The sequence below is a fragment of the Poeciliopsis prolifica genome, unplaced genomic scaffold, assembly GCF_027474105.1.
Source record: "Poeciliopsis prolifica strain line A6 unplaced genomic scaffold, Auburn_PproV2 SCAFFOLD018, whole genome shotgun sequence".
Classification (NCBI taxonomy): Eukaryota; Metazoa; Chordata; class Actinopteri; order Cyprinodontiformes; family Poeciliidae; genus Poeciliopsis; species Poeciliopsis prolifica.
The window spans coordinates 3,343,330-3,361,107 of NW_026562393.1; the positions used below are offsets into that span (position 1 = coordinate 3,343,330).

The 17,778-nt window shown below is 35.5% G+C and overlaps 2 protein-coding genes across 4 annotated transcripts in view; both read left to right on the plus strand.

The window, feature by feature from the left end:
- Nucleotides 1-7,657, plus strand: part of LOC129368026 (rho GTPase-activating protein 27-like) — a 31,429-nt gene extending 23,772 nt beyond the window's left edge. For 2 of the 3 annotated variants that reach the window (XM_055042789.1, XM_055042791.1), the window contains 10 exons: nt 1,338-1,422; nt 2,461-2,565; nt 2,733-2,831; nt 4,278-4,383; nt 4,827-4,961; nt 5,320-5,418; nt 5,501-5,578; nt 5,668-5,799; nt 5,924-6,029; nt 6,601-7,657. In XM_055042789.1, coding sequence (XP_054898764.1) covers nt 1,338-1,422; nt 2,461-2,565; nt 2,733-2,831; nt 4,278-4,383; nt 4,827-4,961; nt 5,320-5,418; nt 5,501-5,578; nt 5,668-5,799; nt 5,924-6,029; nt 6,601-6,778 — 1,123 coding nt within the window. In that variant the 3' untranslated portion in view covers nt 6,779-7,657. The remainder of the gene's footprint in view (nt 1-1,337; nt 1,423-2,460; nt 2,566-2,732; nt 2,832-4,277; nt 4,384-4,826; nt 4,962-5,319; nt 5,419-5,500; nt 5,579-5,667; nt 5,800-5,923; nt 6,030-6,600) is intronic. The other variant, XM_055042790.1, reaches the window with a different exon arrangement.
- Nucleotides 7,658-9,148: 1,491 nt separating this feature from the next.
- vps25 (vacuolar protein sorting 25 homolog) lies at nt 9,149-16,957 on the plus strand. Its single transcript, XM_055043290.1, has 6 exons — nt 9,149-9,231; nt 10,381-10,526; nt 11,320-11,373; nt 11,457-11,545; nt 15,612-15,687; nt 16,137-16,957. The coding sequence occupies exons 1-6, from the start codon at nt 9,185-9,187 to the stop codon at nt 16,247-16,249; spliced, it is 525 nt and encodes a 174-aa protein (XP_054899265.1). The 5' UTR covers nt 9,149-9,184; the 3' UTR covers nt 16,250-16,957.
- The last annotated feature ends 821 nt before the right edge of the window (nt 16,958-17,778 follow it).

Genomic DNA, 17,778 nt, shown 5'->3' on the forward strand with positions numbered 1-17,778 from the left:
GAGAGCCAAGGAAGAAAAAACAGAGGAGATGTCATTTGACCAGATTTCTGTGTAGAGGTTAAAAGACAGGGAGCTGCGTTTTCACTACTTGCAGACATGATGGTGAGGCATGACTAAGTCAACTACAAAGTGCATTACGGTAATAAAAACCGCAAGCAATGATTTCGCAACACTGGCTTCAGTTGATCAATCTCCCCCTACTGGAAATCATTGCTTACTGATTGTTTTAGGCATTCTTTCAGATAATGCAGGTTGATTGATGAGAACTTCAGCTCATCTCCTGAGTTGATTCTGGTGTCACATGTTTTTGTGGAGTCGACCCAGATTGTTGCCAGTCCAGCTCAGTGATACCAGGGTCTTTAAAGCGGCCCGTGGTACGTTTGGCAGTGTGAAAAAGGAGTCAAGTGAAAAGTCTGCAAGCAGAGGGAAGCAGTAAGTGCGCTAAAATTTCAGCTGCACTGACTTGGGACTTGAATAAGCTCACAGGGGACCAACACCTGCAGATGGGATTAGTCATCAAATCAAGTGAGAAAACTTCACACTATCTCTCAAACAGCTTGATTACATGCCTCTGCACTACTCTTACTAATCCTGGGACCTTGACTTCCAAATAAAATGCAAACCTTGCTTTCATCTGAAATCAGGAGTTGGAAACTTAGCAGCAGTTAATTTTTTGGGGGGGTTAGGGGGGTGTTTTTTTTTTGTTTTACCTTTTCAGCCCATGTTAAGACATTCTGACGTCAGGAGAGGGAGAGGCTTAACATAAAAAGTGAAACAGTTGCAGCCCATGTCCTTGATAGGTACGTGAGGTTCCTTTTGAAGTTCTGACTCCAGCTGCACTCCATGCCTTCTGAATCTCCCCCCAGACTCTTGAACAGGCTTTGTTTCGTAATCCTCGTGAGGCTTCAGTTTTTTTTGTTGACCCTGCAAACGTTTTCCAGCACATTTTTTTCTATTAACATTCTTGGATACAGAACTGTGTCAAACTCCAGCTCCATTACCGATGGCATTTTGTGGCCTATAGTTCTTGTGGAAAGTATCACCTACTTTCTCCTTGTTAAGTCAGCAGTCAACTCTGTGGTTGCAAAGACGTAGCTTCTCTGTAGAAATTTGTTTTTACTGCAGTTAAGTCATATTTTTTCAGTTTTGGTTTTCATTAGTTGTTAGCCAGAATGATCAAAATGATCAGAAATTACATCTTGAAATATCTCCCTGGTCGTAATACGTCTGCATAATATTTTTGCTTTTAAAAACGTAATTATAAAAATTATTTTCAGGAATGTTATCGGTTTTTGAGATGCACTGAATCTGTATATGTGTCTTATGTTTTTTTCCAGGAAAAACTGGGTTGCAACATGGACAGTTCTCCATGGCGGAGTCCTGACGTTCCACAAAGACCCTAAACCCTCCCCTGGTGCTGTGGTAGGGTCCTCACTTTATTAAAACTGGTGCTTTATATAGAAAAGAAAATAAATTCTGGCACTTCTCCGCTTATGTCATGCAAATATGGGACAAGAATGTGTGTAATATTTGTTTATCAATCTATAAATTAGCAGTTTTATTGTACTTGGAACCACTTTTAATAACTTCAAGCATGGACATGAAAATAACTGGAAAAAAAAAATTCTAAAAAGCAGAAAGAAGTGACAAGTCACCTTTAGACTCAAACTTCAATAAACGTGTTACTATTACAGCCAGAAAAAATATATTTCTTCTCAGTATTAGGCCTAGCCTCAACAAACACGGGGTGCAGAGGATTTGTTCAGTCATCACTTCAGCTGATGAAAACCCCAAGTCGACGTTGCCGAAACAGGATGCTTGCGCTTCCATGGTTGTGTTTGGATTTTTTGTTTGACTGTTTCATGGGGATAATTTATGCTTCATAGTTTCTGCCATTTTAGCTCAATCCTTGAGGTTTATTTTCAAAGTTTATTTTTGTTTTCTCCTTCCTTAAAATTGATGCGATTTTTTTTTCCTGTCATTGTCTAATGTGTTTTTAGTACAGCTCAGGACTTGCTATGTTCTATTCAACCTCTTGTACTAATTCTTGCTCGTAAGGTCTTGCCATATAAATATATATTCCTTTATATTTCGTTACTTAGTTTATTCTTGCGTATTGTTCTCTGCAATTCTGCTTCTTAAACTAGTTTTAGGCTTTCTTGATTTATTCTTATCTCCTTCTCATATTATTAGTCCACATCCCGTTTCTCTTGCATTCACGCTCACCACTAGACTTCGCTCTTGTGGTTCACCTGCACTGCCTCTTCAACCCCAAATAAAACCCCGAGCTGCAGCACAGCTGTTCTGTCACTTCTATCAGAATCGCCGCCATAGACGAGCCTGCAAGTCATGAGCTGGCAGTGACAGTCGCGTCTTTTGTTCAACTTCCTCTTGGAATGTGGTGCAGTCAGTTTGGGAATCAGCTGAATTTTTTTTCTTTTCCTCTTGTGTTTCAACAAGCAGAACAAGACCAATCAGATTGTTCCAGAGTTTACGGTGGAATTGAGAGGCGCTACGATTGGCTGGGCCACAAAGGACAAATCCAGTAAAAAGAATGTTTTAGAGGTGTGTTTGTTTGTTGACACTGAAAGCAATGTTAAGTGTTATGCTGAGTGGATGATTTTTACTTTAGAACATCGTCAGTTAAAATATAATGATGCACATTAAAAAAACTAATTTGAATCATTAATAGAAACTTTGATTAAATCCCCCTTGATGTATTTTATTCCCAGCTCAAAGGGAAGAATGGTGTGGAGTTTCTTATCCAGTACGATACGGAAAGCATCATCCATGACTGGCACAAAATTTTAAAGGACACCATTCAACAGCTCGTAAGTCCTTGCAGTGAACAGAAACACCAACAGGAAGTAGTTCAATGACAAAAAAAAAAAAAAAAAAAAAGAAATGCATCTCTTATGCAAATGTTTTGAATTTGCAAATTAGGATTGCTTGTTCTTTCCAGGACATAGAGACTGATTTTACGTTTGTGTTTATATTTAAACGTGAGCCCACATGGAGAAAATGGTGAACTTTTCATAAAACCAGGAAATGGGAGGAACTACATATTATGGGTTTGGCTTAAGGCTAAAATGATTCATTCTGTCATCAGCTAATCTTACTGAACACCTTAGATTCTGTTTTATATTTCTTCTGACAGGTCAGAAAATGACAAATGAAGTCTTAAAAGATCTTTACTTTAAGCCATTGAGGTTCTGACTGAAGAATTCACTGAGCCCTCCTTGCAAACCTTCAGAAATGCTTTATTGCTTGTTGGCTTGACTTTTTATGTTTGTGTAAAGTTAAAACCTTCTCGTCGTGGCCATTCACACCCAAGTCATTTATGAAAGTGAATACTTAGAGATTTGACTTGAAAACAATTGAAATAAGTGGCTAAAACCTCCATGTCAAGGTTTTAAAAACTGCTTTGTATGTTCTAAATTATATAATTTAGTTACATTGTAAGATTCTATGCTCTTTGGTTCTGTCAATGATTCGTTGTTTTGTTTTCGTTTGTAATAACACATTTTCTGTCATGTACTTCTGTTTAAAGAATGAGGTTACAAAATTATGCAGAGCAGGAATTTATTTTGCAGCATTACCACTTTCAACAAACCCAGTGAAGAAATCTACTCATAAAGATTCTTCACAAATTTGTTTGTTAGGAATTAAAGTTGAAACTTTCTTATTGCCTCATCTATTACCAGCTTAAGTTTAGGCTTGAACACGAGATTTTTAGATTATTATTTTTTTTAATATGTTATCAATCACCATTGTGATAATTACTGCATAAACATGTTAAGAAAGTTTAAAAAAACTTAGCACCAAGCTAATTAGATTATTTTATTTAACTTACTTTGGTCAGGCATAAGCGTTACTTTTAACTACAAAAGTAAATTTTAATAAAAGGGTCAAACTGTCACTGGATTCAGATTTTGCCAGCAAGAAGTAGTTCACTAGACTAGATCACTAGACTTTGCCAGGAAAAGAAATTTGCCAATTTCTTTTAAAAATTGCCCTTTTTGATATCAGTATTTGCTTTGGATCTACAAACAATAATATATCTGAATTACATTATTAATCTTAGTCATAAATATATTTTTTTTTGTCAAAATATTGTAAAAGACATCATGTGGCTAGAATGCAAATGGCACTAATTGTACTTACCCAACTGCTGGGAATATTCATTGTTACCAAAAACAAACTAGTCCTTAATATACTTTGCTCAGATTGAAACTAAATTTATCCGTTTCAACACTGCATTCATCTTTGTTCATCAGGACTACCAGGAGCATCATTCTGAGGAAGAGGATGGGGACCTGTATGAAAAAATTGGCAATGCAGACAGAGACGAGAAACCCGGCGCTGCCGTAGACAAACGAAGACGTAGGTTAACTTAATTTTGATGAAATGGTTTTGATAAACTGGGCTTTCTTCCCTTTGCCGACAAACAGCAGCTTGGTACAAGATGCCCTGAAAGACAATGTTTTATATTGTTGTAGAATCTAAAAATCATCTGTGGGAGGAGTTTTGAGAAATGACTTTTTTTTTTTAACCTCAGTGACATTCTAAATAATTTATCTTAATTGATACTGTCATTAAGATAGTAGCACCCTTATTTAGGGTGTTGACGAGCCTCAGTACTGTCATTGCTGAGGGGTCATGCGTGTTTGATTGTCGGTTCAGTGCATATTGGACCTTCTAGGGACACTTTATGTCTTCGATCCCATTTGTGATGAAGAACCTGAAGCTAAAAGAGTAGCCTAATGATCTCTGCTTTTACCTATGACCACAAAATATGGAGTCACACTCTGTGTATCTATTTTTAGCCCCAAAGCCAACCATATCTCAGTCGCCCAGCAATGCAGGGGAAACAGACCCGAAGAAGGTTCGGACCAAGCTGATGAAGTTCCTCATGAAGCGCCCAACGCTGCAGTCAGTCAAAGAAAAAGGCTACATCAGAGGTCAGATGGAAAGGATTTCTAACCAATGTCTTTATGGCTGGGTGAAGGAAATATTCTTCCCTTTATTGTTTTAGAGACATTTTGCTCTCTTTTGGTTTTTATATATAAAAAAGAAATAGATAAAATTAAGAGCTTAAATGGATGACATTAGGTTTCTTGCAGGAAATAATATAACTACGACAGATCAAAATAGCTGGTACTTTGGTTAAAATTTAAAAATACAGTAATAGGAAAGCTTGCTGCATAAAGCTCAATCATTCTTACACTTTTTTGTTTTGTCCTGATCTTTGTATTTAAAAGCTTGTTAGTATCTTTGTTTTTCACGATTTTTTCAAGATAATGATCTTATTTCTTGCAGAAAACGTGTTTGGTTGTCACCTGCACACTCTGTGTGCCCACGAGAGGTCCACAGTTCCAAGTTTTGTGGAGAAGTGTATTAAAGCAGTAGAGAGGAGAGGTGAGTTAAATAAGTCAAATATTTACATTTTTTTTTCTTTTTGTATTGAAGTAGTTAATCAAGAGCTGCTGGTAATTTCCAGGTTTAGACATTGATGGGCTATACAGAGTCAGTGGGAACCTTGCAGTCATACAGAAGCTTCGCTTCAAGGCTGATCATGGTGAGGTCCGGTTATGGTTTGTTTTAACTTTAAGCAGTAGCGCCCCCTGCTGGGTTTTAATGCTTTGTGCACATGTTGCCTCCAAACAGAGGAGCTGGACCTAGAGGATGGTCAGTGGGAAGACGTTCATGTCATCACCGGAGCATTGAAATTATTTTTCCGAGAGCTTCCTGAACCACTTTTCCCATTCAGCAATTTTAATGACTTCATCACAGCTATAAGTAAGTAAATTTTTCACTTCTTCAATATGTAATTTTATATCGAAGTGAAACTCTTTTTTTTTATTATTATCATTTAGTTTTTATTGATTGCTCCATATTCACTCATTTTCTTTCATTTTTCTAGGAATTCCTGATTACAACACAAAACTTTCTTGCATTTATGAACTGGTCAAATCACTTCCTCCTGTAAACCATGACACTATGAAGCTGCTTTTTGGGCATTTACAAAGGTTTGAGTCATTTTTTTTTCTACTTTGATTGATATTGTATTGCATTGCTTTGAAAATAATAGCATTTGACAGTGCCTTCTAAAGGTCTTAATACGACTTCAATGTTTCACCAAAAAACATTTTTTATGTAGTAAGCCAAAACAAAGGAATGCAAAGTTGTGAAGTCGAGTGCAAATCATAAACGTTTTTGATATTTGATGACAAATAAGACTCAAAAAAGTGAGCCTTGTGTCTCTCGACCCCCCCTTCCTCTGACGCATCTAAATAAAATCTATTGCGACCACTTGTCTTCAGAGGTCACCTATTGAGAAAATAATCACCATCTACCTGAATGTAATGTCACTTTAAATACAGCTGTTCTCTGAAGATTTCACAAGCTTGTTAGAAAACATTAGTGAATAAACAGCATCATGAAGATCTAAGAACACAGAAGGAGCCTGACAACCTTATTAATGTAAAATGTAAAAAGAAAAACAACTTAATTTTCCTGCTAAAAATAAAAGATTGTATTTCCGTCCTTGGGTAAATTCCTGTTTACTCAGACTCACTGTTTCTTCTCTGTGAACGACAGGGTAATTGATTATGGAGAGGACAATCGCATGACTGTACAGAATGTCGCCATTGTGTTCGGCCCAACGCTTCTTCGGCCGGAGACGGAGACGGCGAACATCACCATGCACATGGTCTTCCAGAACCAGATCGTGGAGTTCATCCTGAATGAATACACCCGTATCTTCCACTCTAGCTAAAGCAGTCGCTTGTACACCCGGACAAAAGTGAATAAAGTGCTTGACTCTTCTTTTTTTTTTTTTTTTTGTCGTTTCCTTTTGCATGTACATCAGCAGCTTGAATGCCACATGTAAAATTTAAGTTGTTTTCTGGAATATGTTAAATGTGCCATTGCAATTAACCTGCCAATATGAGGGATTTACAGCTGTCGTTGCTCTGAATGTTTTTTTTTTTTTTACCTGAGGACACTTGCGCTGTCAAACTGTCTGCGCCAGTATTTTAGGAATGTGTCTGAGCCGCACAGGTTTGCCTTTTCTTCAGTGAAAGAAGCACTGTATCCAACTGCTTTCTCTCTTTGAGTCTCTAAATTGTCTAAATCTCACAAGCCACTTTCTCTTATTTTGACTCTTGCTTTTTTTTGTTTTTAGTTGAAGTCAGAGTGTCAAAACAAAGCAGGGTACACCTAGAAAGCATTAATGCTGTCTTAAATTAGCTTTCATCTTTATTTTAAAACATTTGACATCTTTTTTTAAATGTTTGTTTTGGATTTTATGCTACAGTTTATTACTTAAGTCAATAACTGAGATTGTATTCTAATATTTTACTTTTTTTCCTCACCTCTGCCCTTGAATTTATTGCAATATAGACAACTGAAGTAATGCCACCATGTGCCAACATGTTGGTTTGAAGTAGAAAATGAAATAGATATGGATTTTAAAAGACAGTAAGAGTATTTTTCAATTATGCTGTTCTTATAGAGATTTTAAAATGCCATGAAGATGAAATAATGATTTAATGAGAGTTTGAAATAAACTAAATCTAATAGTGAAATAGAAAAGTGGAAATTAGCATAACTGTATGTCCTGTAAATAGTAATAAATGGCATATTTATGCTGCAAGTTGGTGGAAAAAGCACAAGTTCTTTCTATAATAAATTAACTTTTGAAAAAATTCAGAGGTTTCCTTTTTTTGCATCAAAATGTGTCAAATAGTTCACATTCATGTCATTTGTTGATCATAGGTTTGATGATTGGTCCACAAGCACCAACTGGACTTAAATTCAATTTCTTGTTGAATTTACACACAAACTCCAGTTCAAAAATTACTGACAGAAAAGTTTTAGCTTTAAACAATGAATGGTTTCCAAATGGTTTCCTGAAGGAAAAGTTGAACATAGAAAAGTCAGTGTATGTCTGTAACTCAAATCAAAATTCTAATTCAAAAATACTTTCTTGATCCTGCAGGGAAAATAAATGTAATTCAGATTCTTCAAAGAGTTATTGTAGATAGTGACTGCTGTTGGCAGAAAAGATCTCTTGTTGCCCTCTTGAACTTGAAGAATCCTCTGACTGAAGACTCGGTTTTCCTTAGACGGTCTCATGATGAGGACGGTCAGGATTGTCCATAAGTTACTTGGTTTTATGATGAAGCCATCCTTCGTTGTATCGTCATCTCCAGAGATTCCACAGTCATCCTCAGAGGGAAACTCATATAATCTCTTTGCAACATACATTTCAAGCATTCATTTGTTGATAAATGTGGTAACTGAGGTGTTGAAGAAGCCCTGTGCTTCACCAGTTGCCCTCAGCTTGTCTGAATCGTGGGGCCTTAGTGTCTCCACATACATCCTCTGTGGAGTTTTTCCGTTTGAAACAACAGATGTTAGACTTTGAACTTCACACATAAAAAGTTGTGAAACAAATTAGCATATTTACAGACAACATTTTTGCAGCTTTAGTCATTAGCATCAGAAGAAAACTCTAGAATCTGTTTCTCACAGGCATGAAATTACCATAACTTTGACTAGATGTAGTTTCAAAGTCTATACAGAAATGCTAATAAAATATGAACAAAGTCAACAATTATTTTTGATGCTGCAAAAATAATCCAATGTATTAATCATTATAACTAATGTTGTTTATAACTTTTTTTATTGTTATCTGTATCCAGAATAAACCAACCACCAACCACATTTAGTAGTTTTCAGGTGAATGTGCTCATTCCACTGGGGAATATGCACTTACAGCTGCTCTTTAAATTAAACAGCATCTACTGGCTGGGTAATTTGTCAGATTATCTGCTTTATTATTGCCGTACCTTTTGGTTTTCAATGTATGTCCATGTAATATGCTAAAAAAAAAAAAGAACTAAGAAAAAATGGCTTGAAAAAAGAATCCCCACCTCCTCCAACTTCTTCTGAGTAGCAAAGCCACAAAAAATGTGAAGAAGAAACCAATTCGGAACTTTTTACATCTTGACGAAATAGTGATTATAATGCTTTTAAAAAATCCAAATAAATTCCGATAGACACTTTAATAATGTGTTTTGTCTGTTCGTGCGCTCTGCTCTGTGTGCTCAGACGGAACTATTTGTGTGGTCGGACGCTCTTCCGGACGCTGTCGGCTGTGAACACCGCATCAACTGCGATGAGTTTTGAGTGGCCCTGGCAGTACAATTTCCCTCCGTTTTTTACGTGAGTCGTGTTTTTAACAACTGCCGCAGAAAAAGAGCGTTAAAACGTGCCTATTAACTATTGTTTTTATCTCTGTAGCTGTTTGAAGAAGCGTTTATTTTTCGACCTAGCGCTACGTTAGCAAGCTAATTTCGGCTAAGACTGCTAAGGAAGTGAATTTACACTTCCTTAGCTAAAGTTAATAAAATAGCTACTTGTGGCTTGGTTTAGTGATGGATTTACACGTAATTCTGAGCAAATCCCCGATCACATGTAAGTAGGGTTTTATTGTAGGTTTGTGTTTGGAGAAAATCTGTTTTAGAGGATGTGTTTCCGTTGTTGTTGACTCACTGACAGTCACATCTCAGATTCGCAGTGTTTGGACTCTTTTCTTTCCCCTTCCGTTTATCTATCGGAATAACACATTTTGAAAACGCCTGCTGCTAGTTATTAAGTGGAAGAGAAAGAGATTTTTTTTAACATCACAAATCAATAAGTAGTAAACAAAATATATATAATAAAATCAGTTGTCTTTTTTTCAAATGTTCAAACTAGTTTGGAATACAATTTTCTTGAATTGTTTATGAATCTGCTCAGATAGACAAGGTATTTGATGCATAGGGAGGGAACCTAATGATCCATTAATCAGGTTACCTCCTCTATTCTAAAGATCTGCAGCATGCTTGTTCTTTTTGGATGAACTGATTAGGCCAAGGGGTTTGAAGTTTTAGACATAGCCAAACTATTGCACAGCTGAATTTGCTGAATCTGTACTGCCTCCTCAGTAAAATATATAAAATTAACATTTTTATACAATAAAATCAATACTCTCACAGTGGCAGTTATTTTGTAAAACACCTGTCAGCTACTTTGTTTGGGTTTGCAATAAAGGTTGAATTTTTTAAAAGTAAATCCTTAAAATACTTATTTTAAAAAAAACAAATAATATAGATGTGTGTGTGTGTGTATAAGATTAAGTAAGTGTAGTAAATATGTCCTGTTCAAAAATATTTACTAGTTTAAAGTTTCTTCACTGTAACCACATTTGCAAGCTTCATCCTAATACTTGTACCTCTAAGTTGTCTAAAATAAGCTGAAGCACATTGAAAACTGTTAAGTTATGAGTATGCCTTACATATCTCGGTTTGTTTGTTTTGTATTTTCGGACAGACTTCAGCCCAATGTTGACACAAGACAGAAACAGTTGGCAGCCTGGTGTTCCCTGGTTCTGTCCTACTGCCGGCATCACAAGCTCTACACTGTGGATGTCATGGAAGCGCAGGAAAGTCCCGTGTTCAACAACAAGAAGATAGAGAGTATCCTGAAAGCACACTTACACGATCTTAAATACAAGAAGTTTAAATTTACTCATTGGAGGTGAAATATTTATATAATTTTTTCCTGTAATGTTTTTTTTGCAATGTAGAATGGCTATGACAGGTGCAACCTGTGATTTTGTATTAACGATTTTCTTGAACTCACAGAGAGGAAAAAATAGGAAAACTGCCTCAAACATGTGCATAAACACCCACTAATATTTGGGTGTTCAAGAAGCAAGTTGAAGAAAAAAAAACACATTATTGTAGGCGTATGACAGGAAATTATTCCGATCTCTTAACATGATGGTTTTTTTTAAAGTATTTTGCAAAATTTTCAGTAGGATTGAGGTTGAGGCTTTTAGTAGGCCATTCCAGAGGTTTAGCCTTCTTTATTCATTCCAGTCCCAGTTGTGATGTGTTTGTGGAACTCTTGCTCTGTTGGAAAACCTAGTTGTGTGTTTTCCTCCAACTTATTAAAAGACAGTTAATTACATATAACTGGTTTGTTAGTTTATGTAAATTTAACAATTTTTTCTTTTTTTTTGCGTGACAAGCGCTGTAGCTGCTGGAAAAAACATTTCAGCATAAATTGCTAATGACAAGCTTGTTGACTTTTTTTTCAAACTTACTGTTAATTCAAATGAGTGTGTAATTTTTAGAGCAGTTCCCCTTTTATGTTGCAATTTAAGCCCACCAGATGATTTTTTTTTTCCTCTATTGAGGTTTGTACCCTTTGATTTGCATCTGCCTTTCTTAATGTTGGTTTGGTTCATCCTTAATGCAAGTCCAGGAAAACTCTCAGTGGAAGCAATTCAAGTTGTGTTTGAAGAGTTGAGGAAAAAAGGTAAATCCTCTTCTGTCTTCATGTTCTTGCCTTGTTGACGTCCCAGCAGTGTTAAACACGTCTATTGTCTCCGACTTCTTCAGGCAACCTGGAATGGTTGGACAAAAATAAGTCGCGGTGTTTAGTCATGTGGAGACGGCCAGAGGAATGGGGGAAGTTAATATACCAATGGGTGAGTTACAAACTGTCCTCTGTTGTCTTGTCTGTGGGCCTGATAAAGTGAGAGAATCTAGTTATTTATAGCACAGAGAGAAGAATGTTTCTCCAATCACATGTTCATTATGTCATGGAAACCTCTGAGATTATCAAAGCTCTCAACCAGCCTGATTTTATCAACATTACTCTTATTCATAGATATGGAAACTTTGAAACAATTGATTTGGCCAGTTATTCTGCTGTAATCTTATTCCCTCCATGGTGTTCAAAAGACATACAATTGAATTACTGTGACATTTCCAAACTGCATTATTTGGACTTTGGCTACTAAAATTTTTAGTTCAGCACTCTAACTCTGTGCTGTTCATATCAAGAAAAGAGAATTGCAGATGAATAATATACCAACCTCATCCATCCTACAGATTTTCTTTGCGGAGTTAAAACGTCTGGAAATGGAAATGTTGTCATTTTGCCATTGAGTGGGAGCAAGGCATTACTTTCCAGACCTTTTCTCTATTTATGAAATGACAAAAGTCTAATAAAGCCAAAGAAAGTCAGTATTATTCATATATATATATATATATATATATATATATATATATATATATATATATATATATATATATATGTATATATATATATATATATATATATATATATATATGTATATATAGATATAGATAGATAGATAGATAGATAGATAGATAGATAGATAGATAGATAGAGATAGATAGATAGATAGATAGATAGATAGATAGATAGATAGATAGATAGATAGATAGATAGATAGATAGATAGATAGATAGATAGATAGATAGATAGATAGATAGATAGATAGATAGATAGATAGATAGATAGATAGATAGATAGATAGATAGATAGATAGATAGATAGATAGATAGATAGATAGATAGATAGATAGATAGATAGATAGATAGATAGATAGATAGATAGATAGATAGATAGATAGATAGATAGATAGATAGATAGATAGATAGATAGATAGATAGATAGATAGATAGATAGATAGATATAGATAGATAGATAGATAGATAGATAGATAGATAGATAGATAGATAGATAGATAGATAGATAGATAGATAGATAGATAGATAGATAGATAGATAGATAGATAGATAGATAGATAGATAGATAGATAGATAGATAGATAGATAGATAGATAGATAGATAGATAGATAGATAGATAGATAGATAGATAGATATAGATAGATAGATAGATAGATAGATAGATAGATAGATAGATAGATAGATAGATAGATAGATAGATAGATAGATAGATAGATAGATAGATAGATAGATAGATAGATAGATAGATAGATAGATAGATAGATAGATAGATAGATAGATAGATAGATAGATAGATAGATAGATAGATAGATAGATAGATAGATAGATAGATAGATAGATAGATAGATAGATAGATAGATAGATAGATAGATAGATAGATAGATAGATAGATAGATAGATAGATAGATAGATAGATAGATAGATAGATAGATAGATAGATAGATAGATAGATAGATAGATAGATAGATAGATAGATAGATAGATAGATAGATAGATAGATAGATAGATAGATAGATAGATAGATAGATAGATAGATAGATAGATAGATAGATAGATAGATAGATAGATAGATAGATAGATAGATAGATAGATAGATAGATAGATAGATAGATAGATAGATAGATAGATAGATAGATAGATAGATAGATAGATAGATAGATAGATAGATAGATAGATAGATAGATAGATAGATAGATAGATAGATAGATAGATAGATAGATAGATAGATAGATAGATAGATAGATAGATAGATAGATAGATAGATAGATAGATAGATAGATAGATAGATAGATAGATAGATAGATAGATAGATAGATAGATAGATAGATATCATCTAACCTAAATAATCTAACTTGTATCTGGTGGGAATTTTATATTGTGTTACTGGAAGCAGCAGATCAGTGAAGTAAACAGCAAAACTGGTGATATGTTCTTTTTAATTTATTACTTTAATTATTTTCCAGGTCTGGGTGAGTATGGACATATCCTGTTTTTTCTCCAGTCTTTGTTCTCTCCTGCATGACTAGCCTAGAAAGTTGTTTCATTTCTGATTGAAAAAAATATATGGACCATTTAAAAATAATCCACATATGGAACAGAATCTAAGTGATTCTCTTTCTGCTGATTATTTGCTGTATGCCAGGGTTTTAAAAATTCTTTAGGAACCACCTCGCTATGTATAAAATACTGACTTATATAATTATTTCTATTCAGCTAACGTAATCTAAAAAACCTCTCTTTGTGACAGAACTCTAATAATACACTAATGGATTATGCATTGAATATGTCTTTCATTAGATTGTGTCCGGGGTTAACTTTTTAATTTAAAAGCTTTTTTTATGCCTGCAAAAAACATTTTGTCTGAACAGGACGAGTACTGGACAGAAGATGATTGAAAAAGCAGAAAAAAATTCAGGAAATCTTCTGAAATTCTAAAAAACTTTTAACAAAAGCTTCTAAGAATGCTAAAATAAATTCTTACTTCTTAATAATAAAGTTAAAAGACACGAGGAGAACACTTGATATGGCATCAGATCAGGGAGGCTAAAGGAACTGATCGATGGAAAGGGTGTAATTGGTGTAGATCCTGTACACCAATCTCATTCAAAATCTTTCCAAAACCCCAATCAGACAGCGTCTCCTACTTTAAAGTTCAAATTGTGCTGCTGAAAATGACATTATATGTTAACTTCAACTATCATTGTTATTAAATACTGCCAGTCTAAGGTGAACCAGTCATTTCCAGAAACTGAGTGGTTTTGTGGGGTTGCTGAAGGTTTGATATTCAATGTCGCGACAGTCGGTCATTTATTGCCATTGTAAATCTTCATGTTATCTTCGAGATAAGGATGAATCTGTGCAAATTACTCGTTGAAACCAACAAAGATATGGAGAAAGCGTGAGACTCTCCTCTCTGTCTCTTTTCTTTCGAGTCAAAATCCACATTGTTTGCCTTTCTGTGGCAAAACTTGAAATATTAGAGATATCTTTAATCTCTGTAGAGGGAACTGCTTATCTGTAAAGGACTAACACACCCATTTATGCAGTAGCTGACCTTAAACTCTGAGTTAGGCAGCTATAAAGATAACTAGGCATCACACATTTAATATATATTAAAACAAGAATGTATTAATTAATTAACTTTTTAAAATATTTTATTTCCCATTTGTGTGGATGTAGGATTAGGATTGTAAAACATAATGCAGGTCTGGCTACAATCTCCTAAAATATGATGGAGAATATGGTCTGATCAAACCATAACATTAACCTTGATCACCATTTCCCACAGTGATGCACGGTGGTGGCAGTATCATTCTGCTGGCTGTGTTTCTTCTTCAGATTGAACTGGGGCTTTTAGAACCAGGTTATTACATCTTTATCATGTGTTTTCCATTGAATCAAATGGATTCAATGGAATGCTATATTTAAAGTGAACAAGGTTTTGAAACTGTTTATGATTGTGAGATTTTTTTTGTTCACATCACAAATATCTTGTTTTTTAGTGATATAATTTTTTTAATGCATCATCAATGCCATCAGCTCTATTTTTTCAAAGGTGCTTGAACAAGGCAAGTAAAAGAGCTGCCCTGTTTATGTCGAGCTTTCCCTTTATACCCAGTAGCATCTGAGGGCAGTGTGCCTATAAACAAACCCAGTGTTAATAAATCAACATCATTATTTTGGCACCCCGGGTTATGTAATTGTATACATTTCTAACAACAAAGGTGCTACGTCACGCCATGTGAGTTTTTAGATGACATAAACAACAGATGTATTTGTGCACATTTTGTACTATTTGCCAAAATGTACTGGTGGCATGTTTTGCAACCAGTAATATTAGTGTTAATATTTGCTCTCTTTTAAGTTGGCTGAGCTATGATGAAATGCTTGATGTCTCAGTGCCCTTTGTGCACGATTTTCTGTTTTTGAGATTTTGTGTAATTGTATCAGCAAATTTAAGGATAAATTGCATTTTATTTCCTCTGTTTTTTCAGGTGTCCAAAAATGGCATGAACAACTCTGTGTTTACACTTTATGAACTCTCCAATGGTGATGACACAGACGGTGAAGGTATGATATGGTCCTAATTTCTCGTATTTCACGACTCTAAACGGGATCAGAACAATATCTTGGAGAATTATGTACAATTACACTAAATACAATTTCAGTAATTTTTATAAGTATTTCTGTAATTCACCAATGGCCGAGCTTCTAAGAGAAATACACTGGTAATTAATGGTTAAGAGCATGTGTTTGAATTAGAGAGAGGACATGGTAATGCATGGAAAGCTGCTGCTGATGAACCAAAACTTTATATCACAATCGTCATAAGGGGGTCAGTGATGTTTCTTCATCAATATTGAGCCTCTCTCCAAATCTACTGCATTTATTATGAGCGAATATTAGTTTCATCTATTGAATTGAATCGCTGAGTTTAAAATTAGACAAACATGGACAGACAAGATGAATAAATAAATAAATAAAATAAGGCATCCGATGATTGTTCTTTTTTTCTGCAGAGTTCCACGGTTTAGAGGACTGGATGCTGCAGCGCTCCCTGCAGGCTTTACAAACTGAAGGAAAAGCAGAGATCATCTCTATGGATGACGGAAAAGGTGTCAAATTTTTCTGAAGCGGTGCTGGGATCATACTCGTACACTCTGACCGGGAAACGAGGCGGATCTTTAGGATGGGTCGCACCTCGATGCAGAGGCCGGTGGATGCTGGCCCTTTAAATGTTTTTGTAGTTGCCTTTTTGGTTCACAACCTTCTCTTTCTGGAAGAGAACCATTATTGTTTGCGGGAGGAAACAAACAAAAAAAAAAAAGAGCATCTGAGGTGACACTGTGTTTATAAAATTATCACTGGTGACATATGTTGCCATTTAAAGATGCAATGAGTATCAGGGGACTAAACACTATCATGTCTGAATATTTTAGGGGAACATTTCCCCGTTAGCCGTCACTCAACTTCTTCATTTAGATTTCAAATGCAACTAGTTCTAGCTCCATTCTCTCTATCAAGGAGTTTACTTTGTATGATTAGCGCTGGACCTCGGCTCGGCTGTCGTTCCTTGGTGCCCAGCCAGAATTCCCAAAGAAATCCCAGAACACAAGACCTGAGGGACTTTTTAAATTTCTAAATAAATGCTTCCAGAGGAGGAACACCGCAGAGGCCCGAGGCAATCTTCATTCAACCTGACTGAGTGTGATAATATTGGACTTTGTGTACAGATTTCTGCCATCCTGTTGTTGTACTGTAGCTTCTGTGATGCTTCTGTTATCTTTCCCTCTGTTCTTTTTCATATCCTACAGAAAAAATAAATTAGGAATTTGTTAAATTTGCTTCATTCTCTTTTTTTGTGTGTGTGTGTTTCAAATCCTGAGTCATTTTAAATGCTTCAGAGATGCAGTTCTTGCAAAGACGCTACAAAGTGTCTCTGTAAGAATCTTGCAAAGACCAAGTGCAAAGTTTGGATCCAACGCTTTTCTTTGCATCCAAACTGAAACCATTGCAAGAAAGTGCCTATTAGAAAGAAGATAGGAGCAGAACTGCACAATATTCAAGCCACCGCACAGTTCTGTAAATGCCACAGGCAGAGCTCAGCAGAGTGAAACCTTTGTAATGAAGCTCTTTCTGGCTGCAGCTGTGAATAAGGATAGCACCCTGAAAGGTCAACTCACATGATGTGCTGTGAGGATGATACAGCTCCAAGGAGACGTGTATATGTGTTTATTTCCATATATTTTCTGATTAAAACCCTTTAAGCGCTCTTGTGGCTCAGGTGGAGCCCAGCGTGGCCTTTGGTGGTCGAGGTTTCATGGTCCAGGGGCCGCTGCTGCGCCGCCGTGCGGCTCCCCCTGCAGGTCAGCCACGCTGACCTGCACTTTCTCCGAGTGCTGCTTATCTCCCACATTCAGGCTAATAAAATGAGGTCAGATTTAAAGTGGAAGTAAAATGACTCATCGGCTGTGGATAAATTCAGCTCTTCGAAATCGGTGGAAACGTGGATGTGAATTTAACCCCAAAACATGAAAACTATAAGACGCGTGTGGCACCATGCTCTCAAAATCGCCTTTCTATTTGATTTCATGTCAGATTTAGACATCTTAAAATACAGTTTTTAAATTAGCTATTAAGTTTAACTTTTTTTAAATTTAT

Excerpts from the sequence above, each read along its gene's own strand:
- vps25 (XM_055043290.1), top strand. The coding sequence starts at position 9,185 with ATGAGTTTTGAGTGGCCCTGGCAGTACAATTTCCCTCCGTTTTTTAC. Across the intron at positions 9,232-10,380 it reads AATTTCCCTCCGTTTTTTAC|ACTTCAGCCCAATGTTGACA; the intron begins GTGAGTCGTGTT and ends ATTTTCGGACAG. Across the intron at positions 11,546-15,611 it reads GGAAGTTAATATACCAATGG|GTGTCCAAAAATGGCATGAA; the intron begins GTGAGTTACAAA and ends CTGTTTTTTCAG.